The 17,914-nt window shown below is 36.9% G+C and overlaps 1 protein-coding gene across 3 annotated transcripts in view; it reads left to right on the top strand.

The window, feature by feature from the left end:
* The window catches only part of uimc1 (ubiquitin interaction motif containing 1), a 31,122-nt gene extending 15,869 nt beyond the window's left edge, over positions 1-15,253 (top strand). For all 3 annotated transcript variants that reach the window (XM_061740543.1, XM_061740542.1, XM_061740541.1), the window contains exons 15-23: positions 1,773-1,954; positions 3,051-3,112; positions 3,635-3,743; positions 3,832-4,140; positions 4,905-4,986; positions 5,869-5,968; positions 6,097-6,145; positions 12,883-12,916; positions 13,759-15,253. In XM_061740543.1, the coding sequence (XP_061596527.1) occupies positions 1,773-1,954; positions 3,051-3,112; positions 3,635-3,743; positions 3,832-4,140; positions 4,905-4,986; positions 5,869-5,968; positions 6,097-6,145; positions 12,883-12,916; positions 13,759-13,921 (1,090 nt within the window). In that variant the 3' untranslated portion in view covers positions 13,922-15,253. The remainder of the gene's footprint in view (positions 1-1,772; positions 1,955-3,050; positions 3,113-3,634; positions 3,744-3,831; positions 4,141-4,904; positions 4,987-5,868; positions 5,969-6,096; positions 6,146-12,882; positions 12,917-13,758) is intronic.
* Positions 15,254-17,914: the final 2,661 nt, after the last annotated feature.

Genomic DNA, 17,914 nt, shown 5'->3' with positions numbered 1-17,914 from the left:
CTGAGTTATTACAGTTTTGCAGTACAGGTATAATCATTTAATTGGTTTTTATCAATTCAATTTAATTGGTGTAGTTTTTTTAGTTCTTTTAGAGCAGTGTTTTGGGGGCTCCAAAGACTGAATGTGGTGATAGATTTATAGTTAAAAAGGTGGAGTTGAATTGGTATTTTTTTTATCGTCATTTTTATCATTATCGGGACAAATGCCAGAAATTATCGTGATACATTTTTTTTAGTCCATACCGCCCATCCCTAATGGCCACATGTCAGATATGTCTCTGATCTAAGACCAGATGCAATTGTGATCTAAAAATCTGTATTGATAATTCAATTTGTGTCCACAGCAATGAAAAAAATCAGATGAGCCACCTCACTGAAAGAAAAAATAAAATCTAGGTCAGCGGTGTAGCGTGAGCTGTGAGTGATTTGTGCGTCAGCATGACGGGAACAGTGCTTCAGACTGAAATACAGAGACAGTTGTGGTCCACAAAGATGGAGCAAGTTTCTAAACAGATCAAATCTGAGTAGACCCAGCACATTGTAAAATCCAAACAATGGATGTCTCTCCCACAAAAAGGCTGAATCTCAGTCCTGCAACACAAGCAGTTTATACAGAGCGGTTGTGCCATATCGCCACAAAACGGCTGTCAAGGTTTCCCTGCCGACTGAAAGGAGGCGGCAAAAGCTTCTCCTGGATCTCCACAAGCCGATGAAGAAATGGATGTCTCACTGTGATTGAAAGTAGCGACAAGAAAAGTGCAGTTTTGCAAACTTTTCCCCCTGAGCTGTGTTTGTTTATATTTTGATTGATTGATTGATTGAATTTATTTATTTGAAACAGGGACAATGCACAAAAAAAAACATTAATCTTGTAAAACAAGAAGAGATGCTCTGAGCCAGGTTATAGCAACAATTGCTAATTTCCGCCTGTAGTCCCTGGGCAGGTAAAGTGCTAAGCAGATACAATATTAAGATTAATTTAAATAAGACATAATAACCATAATATTTAAAGATTTGACAGAATGCACTAATAAATAAAAGCACGGAAACAAGAGCGCCAGATCATAAAGTGCACAATAGAGACCAACAGCACATACACTCTCTCTCACTCTCATCACACATTCAAACACATACACATACAATACAAAGATAACAATCATCCTCATCCTCAACCACACTCATAACCAGACGCATACACACACTCACATAATACTCAACAATGTGTGCAAACTTGCTTACTTAATAACCAGCGCTTTGACAAGCATGAGAATGTGTGAGGATTTGTACATAGAATAAGTTCTGTGGGAAGGACATTCCACTGACCCATGGCCACACAGGAAAAAGACACACAAATTCAGTCTGTCAGTGAATCTGCTGCTAGGGGCTTCTCTGAGATTTATGTTTTTTGCATAACTGAATTTATTTTAGTTTTGCCAGCTGGGATTCAGACTGTCTACTTCTTTGTTCATAAGTGTTTAAGCTGTATTTCAGCTCTGAATCAAATTCAGGCTCAGGATTGTCTTTAAAGCCAAACTGAACCTCTTGGAGATTTGACTTTTATGTTCGTAGTTTCAAACCACATTTTGAAAGCTGAGTGTGAAACAAATAGTTAACAGCAGGAGAAAAATATTACTAAGGCAAAGATATCACATGTTTTTCTTTTTTGTGCTTAAGATATTCAGATGATGAATCAGTATTATTGGATAAGAGCTTACCACCTGGTGGGATTCCTCTGCTCACTGACTTGATGAGAGCTGGTTGTGTCGTTTCCAGGAGACGTGGTAAAAGAGGTGAAACAACTGATACTCCTTCGGCCGAGGCAGAGGAAAAGACAGAAGAAAAGGAAGAACAGGACAATGACAAGAAAGATGAAGACCAGCAAATGAAGGAGGAAAAAGAGAAGAATGGAGGAAATGAAGAACAGATGGATACTGAGGACTGTGAGGTTTGTCCAGGTAGCGATTCCTGCTTGATTATTTAAATCCTCCAGTCTTACACGTTATTACATGTTTACACTTGTTTGACAACATGGAATTCATTTTTGGGTTTTTCTGACATTTAATTTGTAAAAATGAGATGAAAAAACAAAGTGGTGTCACATGGATGGATCGTTCTCTAACAAATAAAACACAAATCATAAATGAGATTAAATATAATGTCCCGGGGAAAGTTGACCTGCTTCCAGTAAACCATTTCACATCCAGTCTTCTTCAGTCGGTTGTGTGTGAATGTTTACCTGAAGTTTGGAGGAAGAGGGCAGGAAGTGAGGCTGTGATTGACATTCTGGCGCACAGCCACAGTTTACTGGCTGTCAACGCCGGTTTGTGTGCTGTGATTGGAGGAGCTGCAACGGCAGCGGTGGAAACTTGTAAGCTGCATTGTGAGCAGCAAGTATTGCCAAATTTGAGTTTGCTTCTCAAATTACCCAGTTTATGTGATAATATCAGAAACATTGTGGACATTTCAGCAAATCTTACAAAAATAAATTTACCAGCTGCAACTTTAGTTAATGCAATTTTATTCTTTTTATTTTAATTTTTTAAGAAAGCAAAACTTCACAAGAACAAACAACAAAAGTAATTTCAGGGCTCATTACAAAAATATAAAAAAATAATGCCAGTTCATAAAAATCACAAATAATCCTATAAAATCACAAATAATCCTATAGATATAATTTTCCAATTTTAATAATAAAATTCAAATTTTTATTTTTTTTAATTTTTTTTAAAGATGCCCAGAGCTCTTGAAGACTTGATAAATAATACATTTAAAACTACATAACAATGTAGTTATATTGATTATCATGTTCATATGGAATCAGATTGCTGCTTGTTTTCTTATTTTTCCTTTGGATTGCTCTTTTTCACCACTATTGTGTCGCAGCATAACAGAAAAGGGAATTACTGTCAGAAATCAGACGAGACGGCATTTAACCAATATCCGCCACTTCTCATGTCCTTATTTGATTGAGTTTGTTCTTACCTTTGCATGCATCTCCAACATGTGAGCTTTTGACTTTAACCCGCTTTTTTTTCTTGTTTGCAATCGCAGAAACACAACTGAGCGACAATAACAGCACACAGGATCTCGTTGTTACTGATGCTGCAGCGGAGGTGAGTTTGGGTGTTTAATGCCACAATTGTGTTGCAAGAATTTACTGAAGCATGCCTTTTATGGTCTGTTTATCAATGGTATGTGACTCCTGAAGTGATTAACTGTTCTTGAACAAGGAAAATTGTATGTAATATGCAGATGTGCAAACAAAACAAACTCCAAGACAAAGCATCGATTTTCATTTTTTTCTTAGAGTTCTTGACACACAACTTATTGGGTACAGACGTTGAGTCTTTGTAGCAATTAATGGATTTAAGTTCACAAAACAGAGCATTCATGCAGCCTGGAGGTAAATACCTAAGAAAGGTCCAAGCTAGAGAACAGCTGTAATTAGTTGAGCAGCAAGAAAGAACCTTTAAATGAAAGGTTTTCAAACTTCTTGACATGTTTAAAGTGCCACAACAGACATATAAACAAACAGCAAACCTGACAAACCAATCCCCCTAACTTGCATTCATCAAGCAAACTTTTCGGGACCAGGTTATTTACATATTAAATCAATTTCATTGATTTTTATTTAGCTGTCCCCTAAAAGTCCTGAGCTGCCTGAGATTGAGACGACGTTACGCAACAGGTGTCCAGTCAGAGCTGAGACTAAGCAAGAGGCAGAGAAGGAGGTTCACGTGGATGGTAATCACACAGAAAACCACACAAGTTTGGTGTTTGTTAAAAAATTTCAACTTGGTGCTGAAGGTAATTTATCTGGGACTATTTTCAGCCTCAACTGCTGAAAAGGAAAACATCTCGGGCTGCCGTACGGGTGCTGGAGGACAAACTGCGGGAGCAGACAAGCATATAAAGGACAGGACAGATCCAGACCTTGAGGTGGTAAAGGACAGAGGAATTCAAAGGTTGCCGTCTCCTGAACCGGAAGCAGCATTCAGCCCTCGTACCGCCCAATCCTCCATCAAGTGCCCCATCTGTCAGGTGCCGTTCCCTGTGAATGAGATTGAGATGCACGCTGCGTATTGTGACGGGGACGTGGCTGTCGTGGATGAGAGGAGGCCCGATGGAGACCGTTTCCAAGGTGACAGAGTTTATTCACAGTAATGCTGCAACACAGCTTCATAACTGTTACATTTTCTTTGGTTTGGACTTAAAAACAAGATAAGCTTGTTACTTCAGCAGCCGATTATTTACTAATCAGTAATATAGAGATACGGTGCTCCGTCTGAATGCATTCACTCGGCTGAACAAGTGTTTCTGTATCCTGACTGTCAGGCCAGGCCACCAGAGTGAGACATCTTTCATCAAAAAGCTTTGTTCTGAAAATTTCAAGCAGCAACCACCTGTCATTTATTCTTTTTTTCTGTCTTTTTTTTATCCTGTTGTTTCTGATCCGTTTTCTGTTAAAAGGCTTTTAAGTTACCTGAGTCATGAATGTTTTAAAAGGGAGCTCATTCACCTCATCATGAGCAACAACCTCATTTAATTTGATGTTTAGAGTTGTTGTCATCAAAGCCGTTAAAAGAAAATATATATAAAATGCGGCTTAGAATTAAGCCAGATGTGCAGTGGCTGGAGCTTCACATTACGATGATAATAAACCAATCAGACACTTGTGTTTCATGGTGTCTGGGTTTACACACTGTAATAGTGAAGCCACACTGCCACCCTCAGGTCACACTGAACATCACAATTTAACACTTAAAACTGGTATTTTATGATATTTTGACAGTAGACGATTAATTAAGAAAGTAAATTTGAGGAGTATGGATGCATTTCACAGCTTAATGTTTTGTTGCTCATGTGCTGATGGTTTAAAATCTCACGTTCCTCCTTTTCTTGTAGAGTCACTGAAGCATCGAGGAAAGAGAACAAGAAAAACAAAAGGGACAGCTGAGGCAACAAATGATTTCTTGAACGTTTCCAGGTCAGTAGGATTTATAAGACTCGTCCGGTCCGGTAGCTCGATGTGCTTTCTACCTGACACTCAAAGACAGAAATTAAAGACCTATGATGACTGTGTTCTCACCACATTATACCTGATGCAGACCTGAAGAAAAGATTTTCTGTAATGCAATTACAAAAACAAAAATGTCATACATTCTGGATTCATTACAAATCAACTGAAATATTGCAAGCCTTTTATTATTTTAATATTGCCGATCATGGCTTACAGCTTAAGAAAACTCAAATATCCTATCTCAAAAAATTTGAATATTCTGGGAATCTTAATCTTAAACTGTAAGCCATAATCAGCAATATTAAAATAATAAAAGGCTTGCAATATTTCAGTTGATTTGTAATGAATCCAGAATGTATTATATATAATTTTTGTTTTTTTAATTGCATTACAGAAAATAAAGAACTTTATCACAATATTCTAATTTTCTGAGACAGTCCTGTAGAGAACAACTGTAAACTTCTCTTGAAAGCACGCTATGGCCAAACCACATCCGTGTTCTACTGCCTGGAAGTTCACACAAACACTTTGCCAGATTTGTAATAAAAGGGAAGGTGGACAGACTGAAGTGAAGCGAATAACTCCACACACTTAAACCAGCTGCTTTAAACAGGGCTGAACATGTCTGCTTGAAAAGGGAGCTCCTTTTATGTATTTTTTTTACCAGATCATGTCCCAAACATTTGTTAAAGATGTCTGGATGTGGTTTCAGCCTGTGAAAAAGAGATAATACGGTATCTCTCCTTTAATTATGTACAGTATAGAGCTACCGTAATAATAAAAGTCGGGGGCTCCTTTTAAGTGCTTAGCGTTTTCTGGCTGACTGTGACTTCTGTTTTTAATCAACAGGAACCAAGAGAAGTGTTTTATCTGTCAGAAAGCTGTTCCTCTGAGTGAATACGACCGACACACGGATCTCTGCCTCCAGCGTCGGTCCGGGACCGCAGCAGTAAGCGGGTTTTACGCTCAGCAGCACAAAATTAACACGCCAAATCAGAAATCAGAATAATGGTCAAGTAAAAGTTAGTTGTATTTTCAATCTCTTTTCCGTTTTTTTCTACACTTGTCACTATCCAGAAAGGGAATCTGCTGTTGGCTCTGGAGAAAACAGAAAGCATGGATTTTGGTGAGTCTGTTGTTGTTTTTGTTTATTTTTCCTCACTTTACTTTGTTTTTTATTTAAACAAATTTTATTAGAAAAATGAATTAAATTTAGGAAATTTGTGACGTTTGTACACTTAATTACTGTAATAACCTTTTTAAAGAGACAGTTGAAGGCAGCATTATTGAAAAAATAGAAATCTAATCATCATTCTACACATTCTACGCACTGAAACGCTGCATTATACTTATCTAAGTAAAACTGCACATTAAGATCAACTTAGTTTGGTGACAGATGCTTGTGGTTTGACCTAGACTTAATATTTATATCAAATCTCCTATCAAGTGTGGTGCTGTTCCTCCTTCTGACCACTGGAGGTCACAGAGTACTCACATTTATCATTTCTCTGCATTTAAGATTCTAAGTTTTTATTGTCATATGGACAGTAGGAAACATGTTTTCCTCGATAAGGAAATTATTTCTTTGCTGTCCAGAAAGATTGCCAAACAGTTTAGGGTCTTAACTTTTAAAAAGGCAGTATATGAAAAAGTGGAATAGAAATATAAACTAAATCATAAACTAATGAGACATTTAAATAAATATTAAAAAAATAAAATTCACATCAACAGAAACATATCTTACCAATATGAAACATAAAATTAAAAAAAAGGAAACTATTGATACCATCTGTGATCAATAATTCTGAATCCGGTCACAAATCAGATTAGAAGAGACTTTCTCTGAGATCCTCAATAGGTAATTTCAACTTTACTCCAACGACAAATCAAGATGTAATCAAGAAAGCTGCATATAGTCCTACATGCCATAAAAAAATATGTTACTAATTTTTTGTTATTGTTCTTTAACAAAATGCTGAATTAAAACAAAATGCAAATTAAACAAAAATAAAGGAAGAGAAAGGGGGTGGGTCATATCCTCCTCATCGGGTCAATGTACTCATATTTGTGAAACAGATTTTTCCTACATAACATACATCCAACATTAAAAAAAAACAGAAAAAATACTTATACTTCTAATTATTTATTGTTTAATTTTCATTTTACAGCTACTTTTGTTTTGACCCCAATTTATTTCAGTTTTGTACTGTTGACTCATCCAAATCCTCTTTTCATTTAATAGTGCAGTTTTACTGCTGACATGTTGTAAACATTTAAATCTTGATACCGTCCCATCTGTGAGATAAGAAGCTGCTCTGACTGGAAGTGCAGCCTGTATCTGCTGAACACTCTGCTTCTGTTGGAATGAACTGTTCAATGTCAAACTGAGTACAGGACAATCTCAAGCTCTGCACTCATGCACACATGTCAGTAATAACTAGTAATGCACCGAAATGAAAATTTGTGGCCGAAACCGAAAATAATAATAAACACTTGGCCGAATACCAAATAATACCGAACAATGGTTCTTTGCAGTTTTTCATTTGTTTTGCCAATTTTTTCACCATTGCATAAATAAAATAAATACCCGCCAGTCACAATTTGTCTTACTGTACTTATTGTATTTTTTCTCATAATCCTTTTTCATTTTCTCCCGCTCAAATCCAATAAATCGGGTCGCGGTGGCGCGGGGCTGATCTCCGCAATTTGAAGCCTTGTATAATAATTTTTAAAATCTGGGTTATTTTCTTGGAGGATCTCGTCATATTAGACAGTGAGGGTTCTCCACCGCATCGGTAGTACGGGCCCTTTTCTCTGCTGTGCGTCCCGTGACGTCTCCATCACCAAGCGGCTTTCCCAAATCCAACTCAGCCTGGATCATTTCTCGTGTCCTCTGCTTTTTCCCCACATCCAAGTAATAATCTGACATGTTTGCTGCATTTAACACCGCACGCCCTTCACTCCACGCTGTTCGCTGTTTGATTGCGTCATCACACGTCGTTATTAATTATTCGGTTTTTCCCCACTTATTCCACCGACAGTGTTTTTTTGCCATTTTCGGCCAAACAATTTCGGTTACCGCACATTCGGTGCATCACTAGTAATAACATGATATTTAAAGATATTTAAAATGTGTAGATACCGGTAGGAGGTGGATGCTTCAGTCTGAGGTTGCAGCTGAAGAGAAAACCAGGGTCAGCTCCAATGAAACGGGTCTGAAATAACCAAATCACTCTGGCAGTCATATCAGAGAAGTTGTTGCGTCTTAGTGTCCGGTTTGTTTATCGTCTTTGTTCTGAATGGAATTTGTTTTTCCAGACATGAGAACCAGTTCTGACCTTGTTCCCATTAAAGTTTGGTTTAAGATGTACAGGACTGTCTCAGGAAATTAGAATATTGTGATTTTCTGTAATGGAATTTAAAAAAAACTAAAATGTCATACATTTTGGATTCATTACAAATCAACTGAAATATTGCAAGCCTTTTATTATTTTAATATTGCTGATCATGGCTTACAGCTTAAGAAAACTCAAATATCCTATCTAAAAACATTTGAATATTCTAGGAATCTTAATCTTAAACTGTAAACTATAATCAGCAATATTAAAATAATAAAAGGCTTGCAATATTTCAGTTGATTTGTAATGAATCCAGAATGTATGACATTTTTGTTTTTTTAATTGCATTACAGAAAATAAAGAACTTTATCACAATATTCTAATTTTCTGAGACAGTCCTGTATGAGTAGTCAATTGAGTTAAAAGCAGTCAGTAAAGTTTCTTGGGCCTTTTTCAGAAAGGAGGTTTAATTAAGAGATGTTAAACCTGAAATGAGGGAAACTCCACAGGGACACTACAGGGAACTACTCTCACCATTCCTCTTCACGCTGAACACCTCAGGCTTCCAGTACAAGTCAGACTCCTGCCATCTGCAGAAATACTCAGAGCTGTGGGGTGTATCGGTGATGGACAAGAGATTGAGTAGAGAGAACTGGTGGACCATCTTCTGGCGTGGTGTGGAAGCAATAATCTCCTTTGTCTGTGAACAAGACAAAGGAGATGATTGCGGATTTTAGGAGAGCCAGGATTATGGGAGAAGAAGTGGAGGAGTACAAATACCCAAGTGTTCACCTGGACAGTAGACTGTACTGGAGATACAACACTGATGCTGTTTTCAAGAAAGTACAGAGCAGACTTTACTTCTTAAGGAAGCTTAGGTTCTTCAGCGTTTGCAGCAAGATGTTGTCTGTCTTCTATAGACAAGTTTTTGACCCGTTTCCCCTCTACTTCCTGAAGTCCTCCCGTCGATGCAATCCACCTCCGTTCTGGCGGACTAGTTCTGTATCGCGCCACATAACGCGCTTTCAGATTCGTATTCACAATGAAGAAAACTCACCCATAAAACTGCAATCTGTATTCAAAATCTTGTAAAGTTGTAACTTTATGAGTGGTATTCACACATAGAAAATACAAACTACATATTATATGTATGATTTGACTTAAACAAATGTTTACATTTTTATTTATTTATGCACAACTGTAGAATAATATGCACACAAATATTTTACTTTTTAATACCTGTTAGGATTAAACATGTGATCTTTCTTGTTGAAGCCATTTGTTTAGTTTCCTCAAATCAATTAATTCATCCATTATTAATGTACAGTATGAGCTTACTATGAATGATGAACTGTGTTAAAAGAAATTGTAGCACTCTAAGGAAGATAAGGCCTATCATTCATGATCGTAGTTCAGTGCAATAATGAAATTAAATTAAATTAAGTTTCATCAAACTTTATTTTCACAGTACAAACAGTACAGGCACAGATATATGGCACAGTATAAAGAGCTAATGTAAATTGTGCATTATGTAAACAATGGACATCTGTTGGCCCCTAAATAAGGCTGTTCATTTTGGTTTTAAAATGCTGAGATATTTACTGCAGAACTGTAACCTTCCCTCAACAAAATCCTCAACAATTTTTGGGAGCTGGCTGTGAAGTTGGTGGCAGCTGATAAAGATCGTTCCTGTTGTGCCGTTTGAAGCGCACATACTTCATCTTCCTCGGACCAGCATTTCTTTTAGACCCAGCATTCCACTGGTTCTGTCCATCAGTGCAGGCAAGCCCAGTTTTCCCGTCTCACAGCATTTTCTACCTAGAGAGATATAGTAAAAAAAAAAAAAAAGTGCATAGATATTATGAGTTCTTTGCAAACATGTCATATGATATAATACATTGTACACATAGCCTACAATAAATATATAGAACATATAATATATATAATAGAGAAAAAATAAATAACATTGGGCTTGCAGAAATCCACTTTATGAAGAAAATGCGTTATTATTATTATTATTATCATCATTGCAAACACACACTTTGCACTCTAGCCAAGTAGACTATGATGTGGTTTGGATACCAAAAATAAAGACATATAGATCAAGTAATCTTGCTACCTTCCATACGATCGCAGCTCAATGGGAACACGATCTCCAGGTCCAGCAACACGAACATCCCGCAGTTTTGACTTCTCCAGCTTCAGTTACAGCACCCGAGCTTTATGCCACGCATTGTTCAAACACTGGCTAGGCTCTACATTTGCTTTAAAAAAAACTAAACGATCATGTTTGTATGACATGACACAACCAACTTTGTTGCTGTGCAGATATTGATAAGCCTCAGAAGCTCTTGCTGTCCGTTCTGCTGGGCCGTGTCGTCATGTTCTCCTCCCAGTTCTGCACTGAATTCGGGTGGGGAGAGTAACGCCATCTCTAGTCAAAGTAGTAGAACCGTGTTCCCATTGCAAAGACATAGTTGTCGACATTAAAAGGTCACGAGCAGCGAGTCTTTGCTTTAGGCTGGCATCCACGCCACTGTGTTTACACCGGTAGACGCTGCGCAAATCACTTCCGGCGGAAATGAAATGCATTTGTGTAGGGTAATGGCAGCGCCCAGGTCTTGGTGCGTAAAACTGTCTATAAGCCTGTTGTGGAGAATTACATCAAATCTGCAGTCATCTGTTAGAGGAGCAGCATCAGAGCCAGTGACTTAAAGAAACTGAACAAACGGATAAAGAAAGCTGGCTCTGTTCTGGGGACTGTCATCATCATGGACGACCCCGATCATCCCTTTCACAACACGGTGTTTCAGCAGCAGTGTCTTCAGCCAGAGGTTCTTCTGCAACACAGACCGCTACAGGAGATCCTTCCTGCCCACAGCAATAGACCTCTGCAGTGACTCTTTAAAGAGACTTAAATCATGAAAACTACAGCAATAATTGACTTCCCTTCAGGGCTAAATAAAGTATCTCTTTAATTTGATTTGAATCAAATTGAATCTTATTTATGTCCATCACACATAGTCTATCATCCTGCCCTCACTTCACACAAGTAGACTAGTCTGTGTTGCTCAATCGTTACTCATTTTTGCTGCCGGAGTTTAATTTATAATGTCAGGGATGCCGAGCATATTTGCAAGGGAACGGTATGCAGAGCTGTGAGACGTGTGGGCCCGGCTCTCAGGTGGTTTCTGAATTCTTTTCTCATGCTGAATCACAGTAATGGAGCTCTGCTGACGATGGTTTTTGCAGCCATGCTTAGAGTCGACATACTCAGGAGATGGAGCCAAGATTTTTTTTTTGTCTGCACACATATTAATGGTTAATACCATGCTGGTAAGAACCTTAGGAATATATATGTGCATTTTTTATATAAAATACATGATTTTCTTTTTTTAAATATGTCACATATATTTATCTTATTAATATATATATATATATATATATATATATATATATATATATATATATATATATATATATATATATATATATATATATAAACACACACACACACACACACACACACAAACCCTTTTTTTTTTTTTTTTTTTTGAGCCAAGTTTAAACACCTGATTTCAACCCAGAGACTATTAGTTTCTCATCCAAAGTTTTTCGGCTCTGATGTAGCATAGAATTTATTAAAACCTGTCTCTGAAATGTGCTCGTGGTTAATTCAGATCAAGAGAAACTGCTTTCACCAAAACCCAGAATAGTCCCTCAGTAACAGACCGAAAACTATCGAGTCATGGTGATTTCCGCACGTTATTTTCTGTACCTTAGGATGTAATGGACGTTTAGGAGTTTTTATCCTTCACCTGAGTCCCAAACACAATGATCACGAGACCAAATCCGAATGTTGCGTCTCCAGAACGTTTCAATCTTGTTTCGAACCCATCTGAGCAACCGGAACTATAACAGACATGTTAACGCCTGTCAGCTTCATCTCCATGTTAACTCCAACTTTTCAGGCCTGATTTCCTAATGCACCTTTTGCAAAAGTAAAAGTATTAAAAACTTTATTTGTGCATAATTATTAAAAAAAAGTCTTATTAATTATATTAAGTAAATATTAAGTATATTTTGAGATGAATAAAAGATAGTAAAAGGGTTATAATGTATTCTGTTGCATAAAGAGGGTGTATATACTGTAATTCATTTCCTGGTGGATTTTGTGGATCATAGTTTGGATTTCCACAGATGGGAAGAGATGCCTCATTTAGTTGCTGCAGTTTTGGACGGTCAAAGTCCAAAAAAACAAATATCCAGTGATTATTCTTAGAAATATATTGCAAGTATAATACAAAAACTCATATTTCTCTGCAGACTTTTGAACCCCATGTTTATGCGTTTGTGGAATGGTAACTTGTCTTAGTGATGCGTTGAATCTGACTATCAGGACTCAACTCCTTGTCACAGAGACCCCCTCCCCCTCAAATCATCAACATCTGGATGAGTTTCAAGAAGAAGAGCCGGATTTTGTGGTTTCCTGATCTTTTTCTTTTTTTCTTCTTTTCTTCCACAGATGCCCGGCCGTCTGGATCCAAATCCCACCAACAGTAAGACTTAATCTAAACTCCTTAAGATTTCTCTCTCAACTTTTCTTTAGTTGTTAGGTGGCCATTTGAAGTGAACCAGTGAACCAACCCCAAACCTTTGTTGCAGACGTTAGACCAGGGGTCGGCAACCCAAAATGTTGAAAGAGCCATATTGGACCAAAAAAACAAAAAACAAATATGTCTGGACCCGCAAAAATTAAAAGTCTTGTATAAGCCTTAGAATGAAGGCAACACATGCTGCATGTATCTATATTAGTTATATTATTAACATTCAGGCAATGAATGCTAATGATTCGGTCCAAGAAACGTTGAATCCTCTTTTTTCCTTAGTTATTTTTCTCTTTTTCCCTTTGGAAACAATTAAATCCCTTTGGCCGGTTAACAGCCACCTGCCTGGCGCCCCCTGCTGGTAGAAACGTGTGTCGCAGGCTCTGACGCAAATCTTCATTAACAGAAATGTTGAAATGTAATATTTATTCTACACATTTTTACAGCATTGGAAAAGGTTACGAATGTTCGTGTCAGGTTTGTCCTCCTACAGAAACCACATGAAAACCAAAAATATATTTCCCTCCCCCATCTATTTCCATTTTCAAACATTGTTGAAAAAGCTCCAGGAGCCACTAGGGCGGCGCTAAAGAGCCGTATGCGGCTCTAGAGCTGCGGGTTGCCGACCCCCGCGTTAGACTGTTAAAAAGTTAGTTCCAGGGGTGATTTGAAGTTAGAATGTTCTACATTCTCATGGTTCCTAGTTGCAGAAAAAAAAAGGACCCAGTTGAACATTAATTTCACTATTTTATTGAGTCTTGAACTAATTATCCATGTTTTTGTGTGTCTTTCAGAGATATCATTGATTTGCGAGATGATGATGATGATGAGGAGGGCACTCCCGCGTTTCCAATGAGTGACTCTCCTATCAAATCCTTCACTTCCATCTCTGAGGCCACAGACTGCCTTATTGACTTCAAGAAACAGTATCGATCCAAAAGGCCGACTAAAAGATGAAGATGATGGAAATAGTTCAAAAGACTGAAAATCCAGGAACCACGAGCCTTAACAGAAACCCGAAGAGCCATCAGGTCATTCAAAATGCAACACCCTCATCCTGATGTCACCTTTTGGATATTTATGCAGACAAAGGCAAACCGAGCACTTGAATGTTGCAAATCTGTTCAGAGGAAACCTGATTTTGACTCATTTGAAGCCACTGATGTGGACTGATGTCAGACTACCTCTTCTTTTCTTATCAAAGCATTCCCACTCTGTTACTGTAGCTTTGCTCTTGAATTCAGCTCATATTAAATGTCTCGTATTTGGGAGGAACGAAGCAGGTCTGCTCTGTTTTCATATTTACTGAAAAACAGCTGAAATTATAGTTTTGTATGAAATTGACTGGAGTATAATTATTTATTAGAACACTGCAAACTGAATACCAGCAGTTTTCTGTCATTTTTTAATTAGATGCTGGACATTAAATGTCTCGTGGGGAAAAAGTTTGGACTTGAAAATGTAATTTTTGATTGGGCCAAAAGTCAATTTATTTTTATCGCTTAATGGAAGTTATGGGTCCACCCCCGTTAAGCTGGCTGATTTGCTCCTGAAACACAAGTTTTTAAGTTCGAGTTTAGAAAAAACAAACATGGTGTTAAAGAGCTGTGTTCTACTGCCAGGACGCTGAAGCTGTGTAGCTGCAGAGCTGCATAGACTTCAGACGATTTATAAATACGGCATCTCTGGGCCTCCAGTGATGCGCAATATGGTTTTCTTTGACTTCTAAAAAGTTTATTCACATTGAGATAACTCTGTTGTAATTTGCTCGTGTGGTAATAAATTGAGCTGATGTATCATTTAATTCACAGCATTCTAACTTCTTTGTTTTGCTTCTTGTCTACTCAAAAGAAGTAGATTCATACTGTTACTTTGATTTTTATTTTACCTCACTATTAACTTATTTTATTTCAAATAGGATAAATAAATCACAAAACATAAATCCAGTCAATTTTTTGAATTGACAGTTATTCCCAATTTTTTTTTTTTTTTTTTTTTAAACGATGCAAGAAATATAGAGCTCAGTAAATCATGTTGTCTGTTTACAGAATTCTTCTCATAGACACAACTATTAAACCGCATATTAAAAGAAAAAAAGGCATTGTTTTGATCAGTGTTCTAACTGATTGTAGCACAGATACTGGATCCACATGAACATCGAAACATCTACAGGAACTGTTTCATCGTAACCTTTGATTCTTAGTTGATGTATGAGATAATTATTTTTGTCTCATTTTATTTATTTATTACTATTATCGGGTAGTATTTTTTTCTGGTTGTTTCTGTTTTTTTGTTGTTTTGTAATTTTACTTAATTGTTATCATTGTTTTAATTATTGCTGCAATGGTTGCAGTCATCATTAGTGTAAGTTTTTCCTTATCATTATAATTTGTATTTTAGTTGAACTTTTTCATTACCGGTACTCAATGTGAACTTACGGGTGGACCCCAGGAAGATTAGTAGCTGCTGTGCAGCTGCTAATGGGGATCCAATCAAATAAACAAATAAACAAATTCATTTTAGTGTAGCATTTTGCTCTTTGGAAACCTCACTTTTGGCCTGACTTTCAGACCATCTAGTCTTCTGCATCATCTCAGGGATCTGGGTAAATCCAGGTCCCTCAAGTCTTCTGTTCTCTCAATCACAACTCAAGCTCCAGTTTGGCCAGCTGTTGTAGAGATTATCCCCTTTATCTTCAGGTTTCTGCAAACTGTGTAAGCAAACAACATTACTATCAGTGTTTTAAGCCAAGATATTTAAAGTGGTATATAAAAAAAAAAAAAACACCAGTGTGATTATGCAAGTTTCATTTATCCACCAGGCTCTTTATAAAGATTTTTCCTAATTTTCTTTTACCTGGATTCATTCAACAAATAGACGTCACTTGAGGGGTAGAGAAGTGGAAGTTAATAAGTGACTAGGGCTGGGGATCGATTCAAATGTCAAGAATCGATTCGATTCTGATTCTTAAGATTCAGAATCGATTATCAAGATTTGATTCGATTCGATTCCGATATTGATTTGGGTTAGTGTTATTAAAACAGTTTTTTGAGCTCTTGCATGAATTATATGACTCTAGTTCTGCAACATATTACTACTAGTATTATATTGAGATTCAACAGCAAGTATTGCAGCTAATGATGCTGTAAGGACCAATCAGCTTCCAGAATGCTGATAGAACTGCTTTCAGAAACATGTGGGTAGGAATTACCAAACAGATCCGGGGATAAACAGAGACGGATGAAATCGGTTTTATTTTTTCCCACATTCCGTTTTTATTTGTTCTATTTTCGGTCTATTTTGGTTTTTAATTTTTGAGAATTTGGTTTTTAGCATTTTTTGCAAATGTAACCCCAAGACAGTATATAAAGTAATGAAATATACACAATTTATGCAATTATAACGGAAAACTTTAATGTTTTCATACCTTTTAAACATATTTAAAGGCAAAAACATGGCACCAGTTATTCTCGTGTCCAACAAAACATTCCTTTTTTGGGGATAAACAAAAAAATAACCAAAAGTTGTAATGTAATGATGAAAAAAAATAATACATAAATAAATAAAAGAAAAAAAAATCGATCTTTAGACATATGAATCGATTTTTAGGAATTAATATGAGAATCGATTTAGAATTGGGAAATCGATTTTTTCAACGCAAGCCTATAAGTGACATCCATTTCTTATAAGCTCATAATTAGTCTTATAGTATATTTTTACCACACACTCAGTTGCTAAAGTGACATATTACTATATAAATAACATGTCTGCAAGGACGAGGAGGAGGACGACGAAGAAGGGGAGGACAACAAGGACGATGACTTAAATAATATTACTTAATATAATTAATTTATTAATTTATCATTGAATTCTATTGGATTGTTTAAAATATGTGGAGGAATGACTGCTCATTTAAACTTGAATCTGAAAGTTGCATATTATCATCTGTTCTTCTCAGATATGCAGCATGAGGAAGAATGCAACATTTCAAGTGAAAACACTCGAGTTTCCCCTTTCAGGCTATAAACGGACAGTTTCCCCCCACCACGAGAGCAGAAGTAGCAGAAGTGTTATCAGAATGTCTTGTCCTTTGTGTCTGCACGTCAGAGTGTAGTGTGTGAAACGTTCAAGTTGCAGAGCAGTACCGATGCTTTATCTGTATGAATTTGTGACTCTTATCTTTAGTCCTTGAGAAAATCTCTGCATTATGTTGCAGAACGTCTTTTGTGTCACGGCTGCTATTGTTCCATTTGTGTTTCAAACGTTAGCTTCCTGTTGGGCACTTGAAGCAGCACATCAGTGTGCCTTCTGTTGTTGTGTAACACTGACAATGTCATAATCAGGTTACAGTGATCAGTTGCAGCAGCGGGGCCAAAGTTGAGAAGAAGCTGCTGCAACTTCAGACTCAGTGAGATGAAGAAACCGCCTCCTCAACAGTGTGACAAAACAAATTCATTCACTTTGGGCTTCTGCCCTGACTTCACTGTCACCAAGTAATTATTTAAAATATAATAAAGAACTGTTGTTCCAAAGACAACGTCCTTTGCAATCAAATCTACGTTCAGAAAATCTGGCATCACTGAATACTCAGTAAAACTGCAGAAAAGAGTTCTTTCAACACTAAAAAATTGTAACAAATGCATTACTTCCTCCTGTTATACTCAGTCTCAGACCTTTATTGGTTATAGCTTTCTTTTTTGTATATTTTAAAAATGCATCAAGTTTACATGACTTCAAAATAAAAAAACAATAAAAACATGTTTGCAGGTTTAAAAAATGCAGTGCGCTGTGTTTTTCCTTTTTAGGTCTTTTGATCTGTCCAACTTTGAAACTCGAGTGTGAACATGACCTATCTGACTATGAACTTTCTACAAGCAAACTAAACTAAATGTATCATTTTCTGGTTTGCTCTGGACCAAAAGTACCAAACTACAAACATCATAACCACAT

Source organism: Cololabis saira, chromosome 14 (assembly GCF_033807715.1).
Source record: "Cololabis saira isolate AMF1-May2022 chromosome 14, fColSai1.1, whole genome shotgun sequence".
NCBI classification, from domain to species: Eukaryota; Metazoa; Chordata; class Actinopteri; order Beloniformes; family Belonidae; genus Cololabis; species Cololabis saira.
The sequence above is the reverse complement of the archived record's forward strand: the minus strand, read 5'-3'. Positions and strand labels throughout refer to the sequence as shown.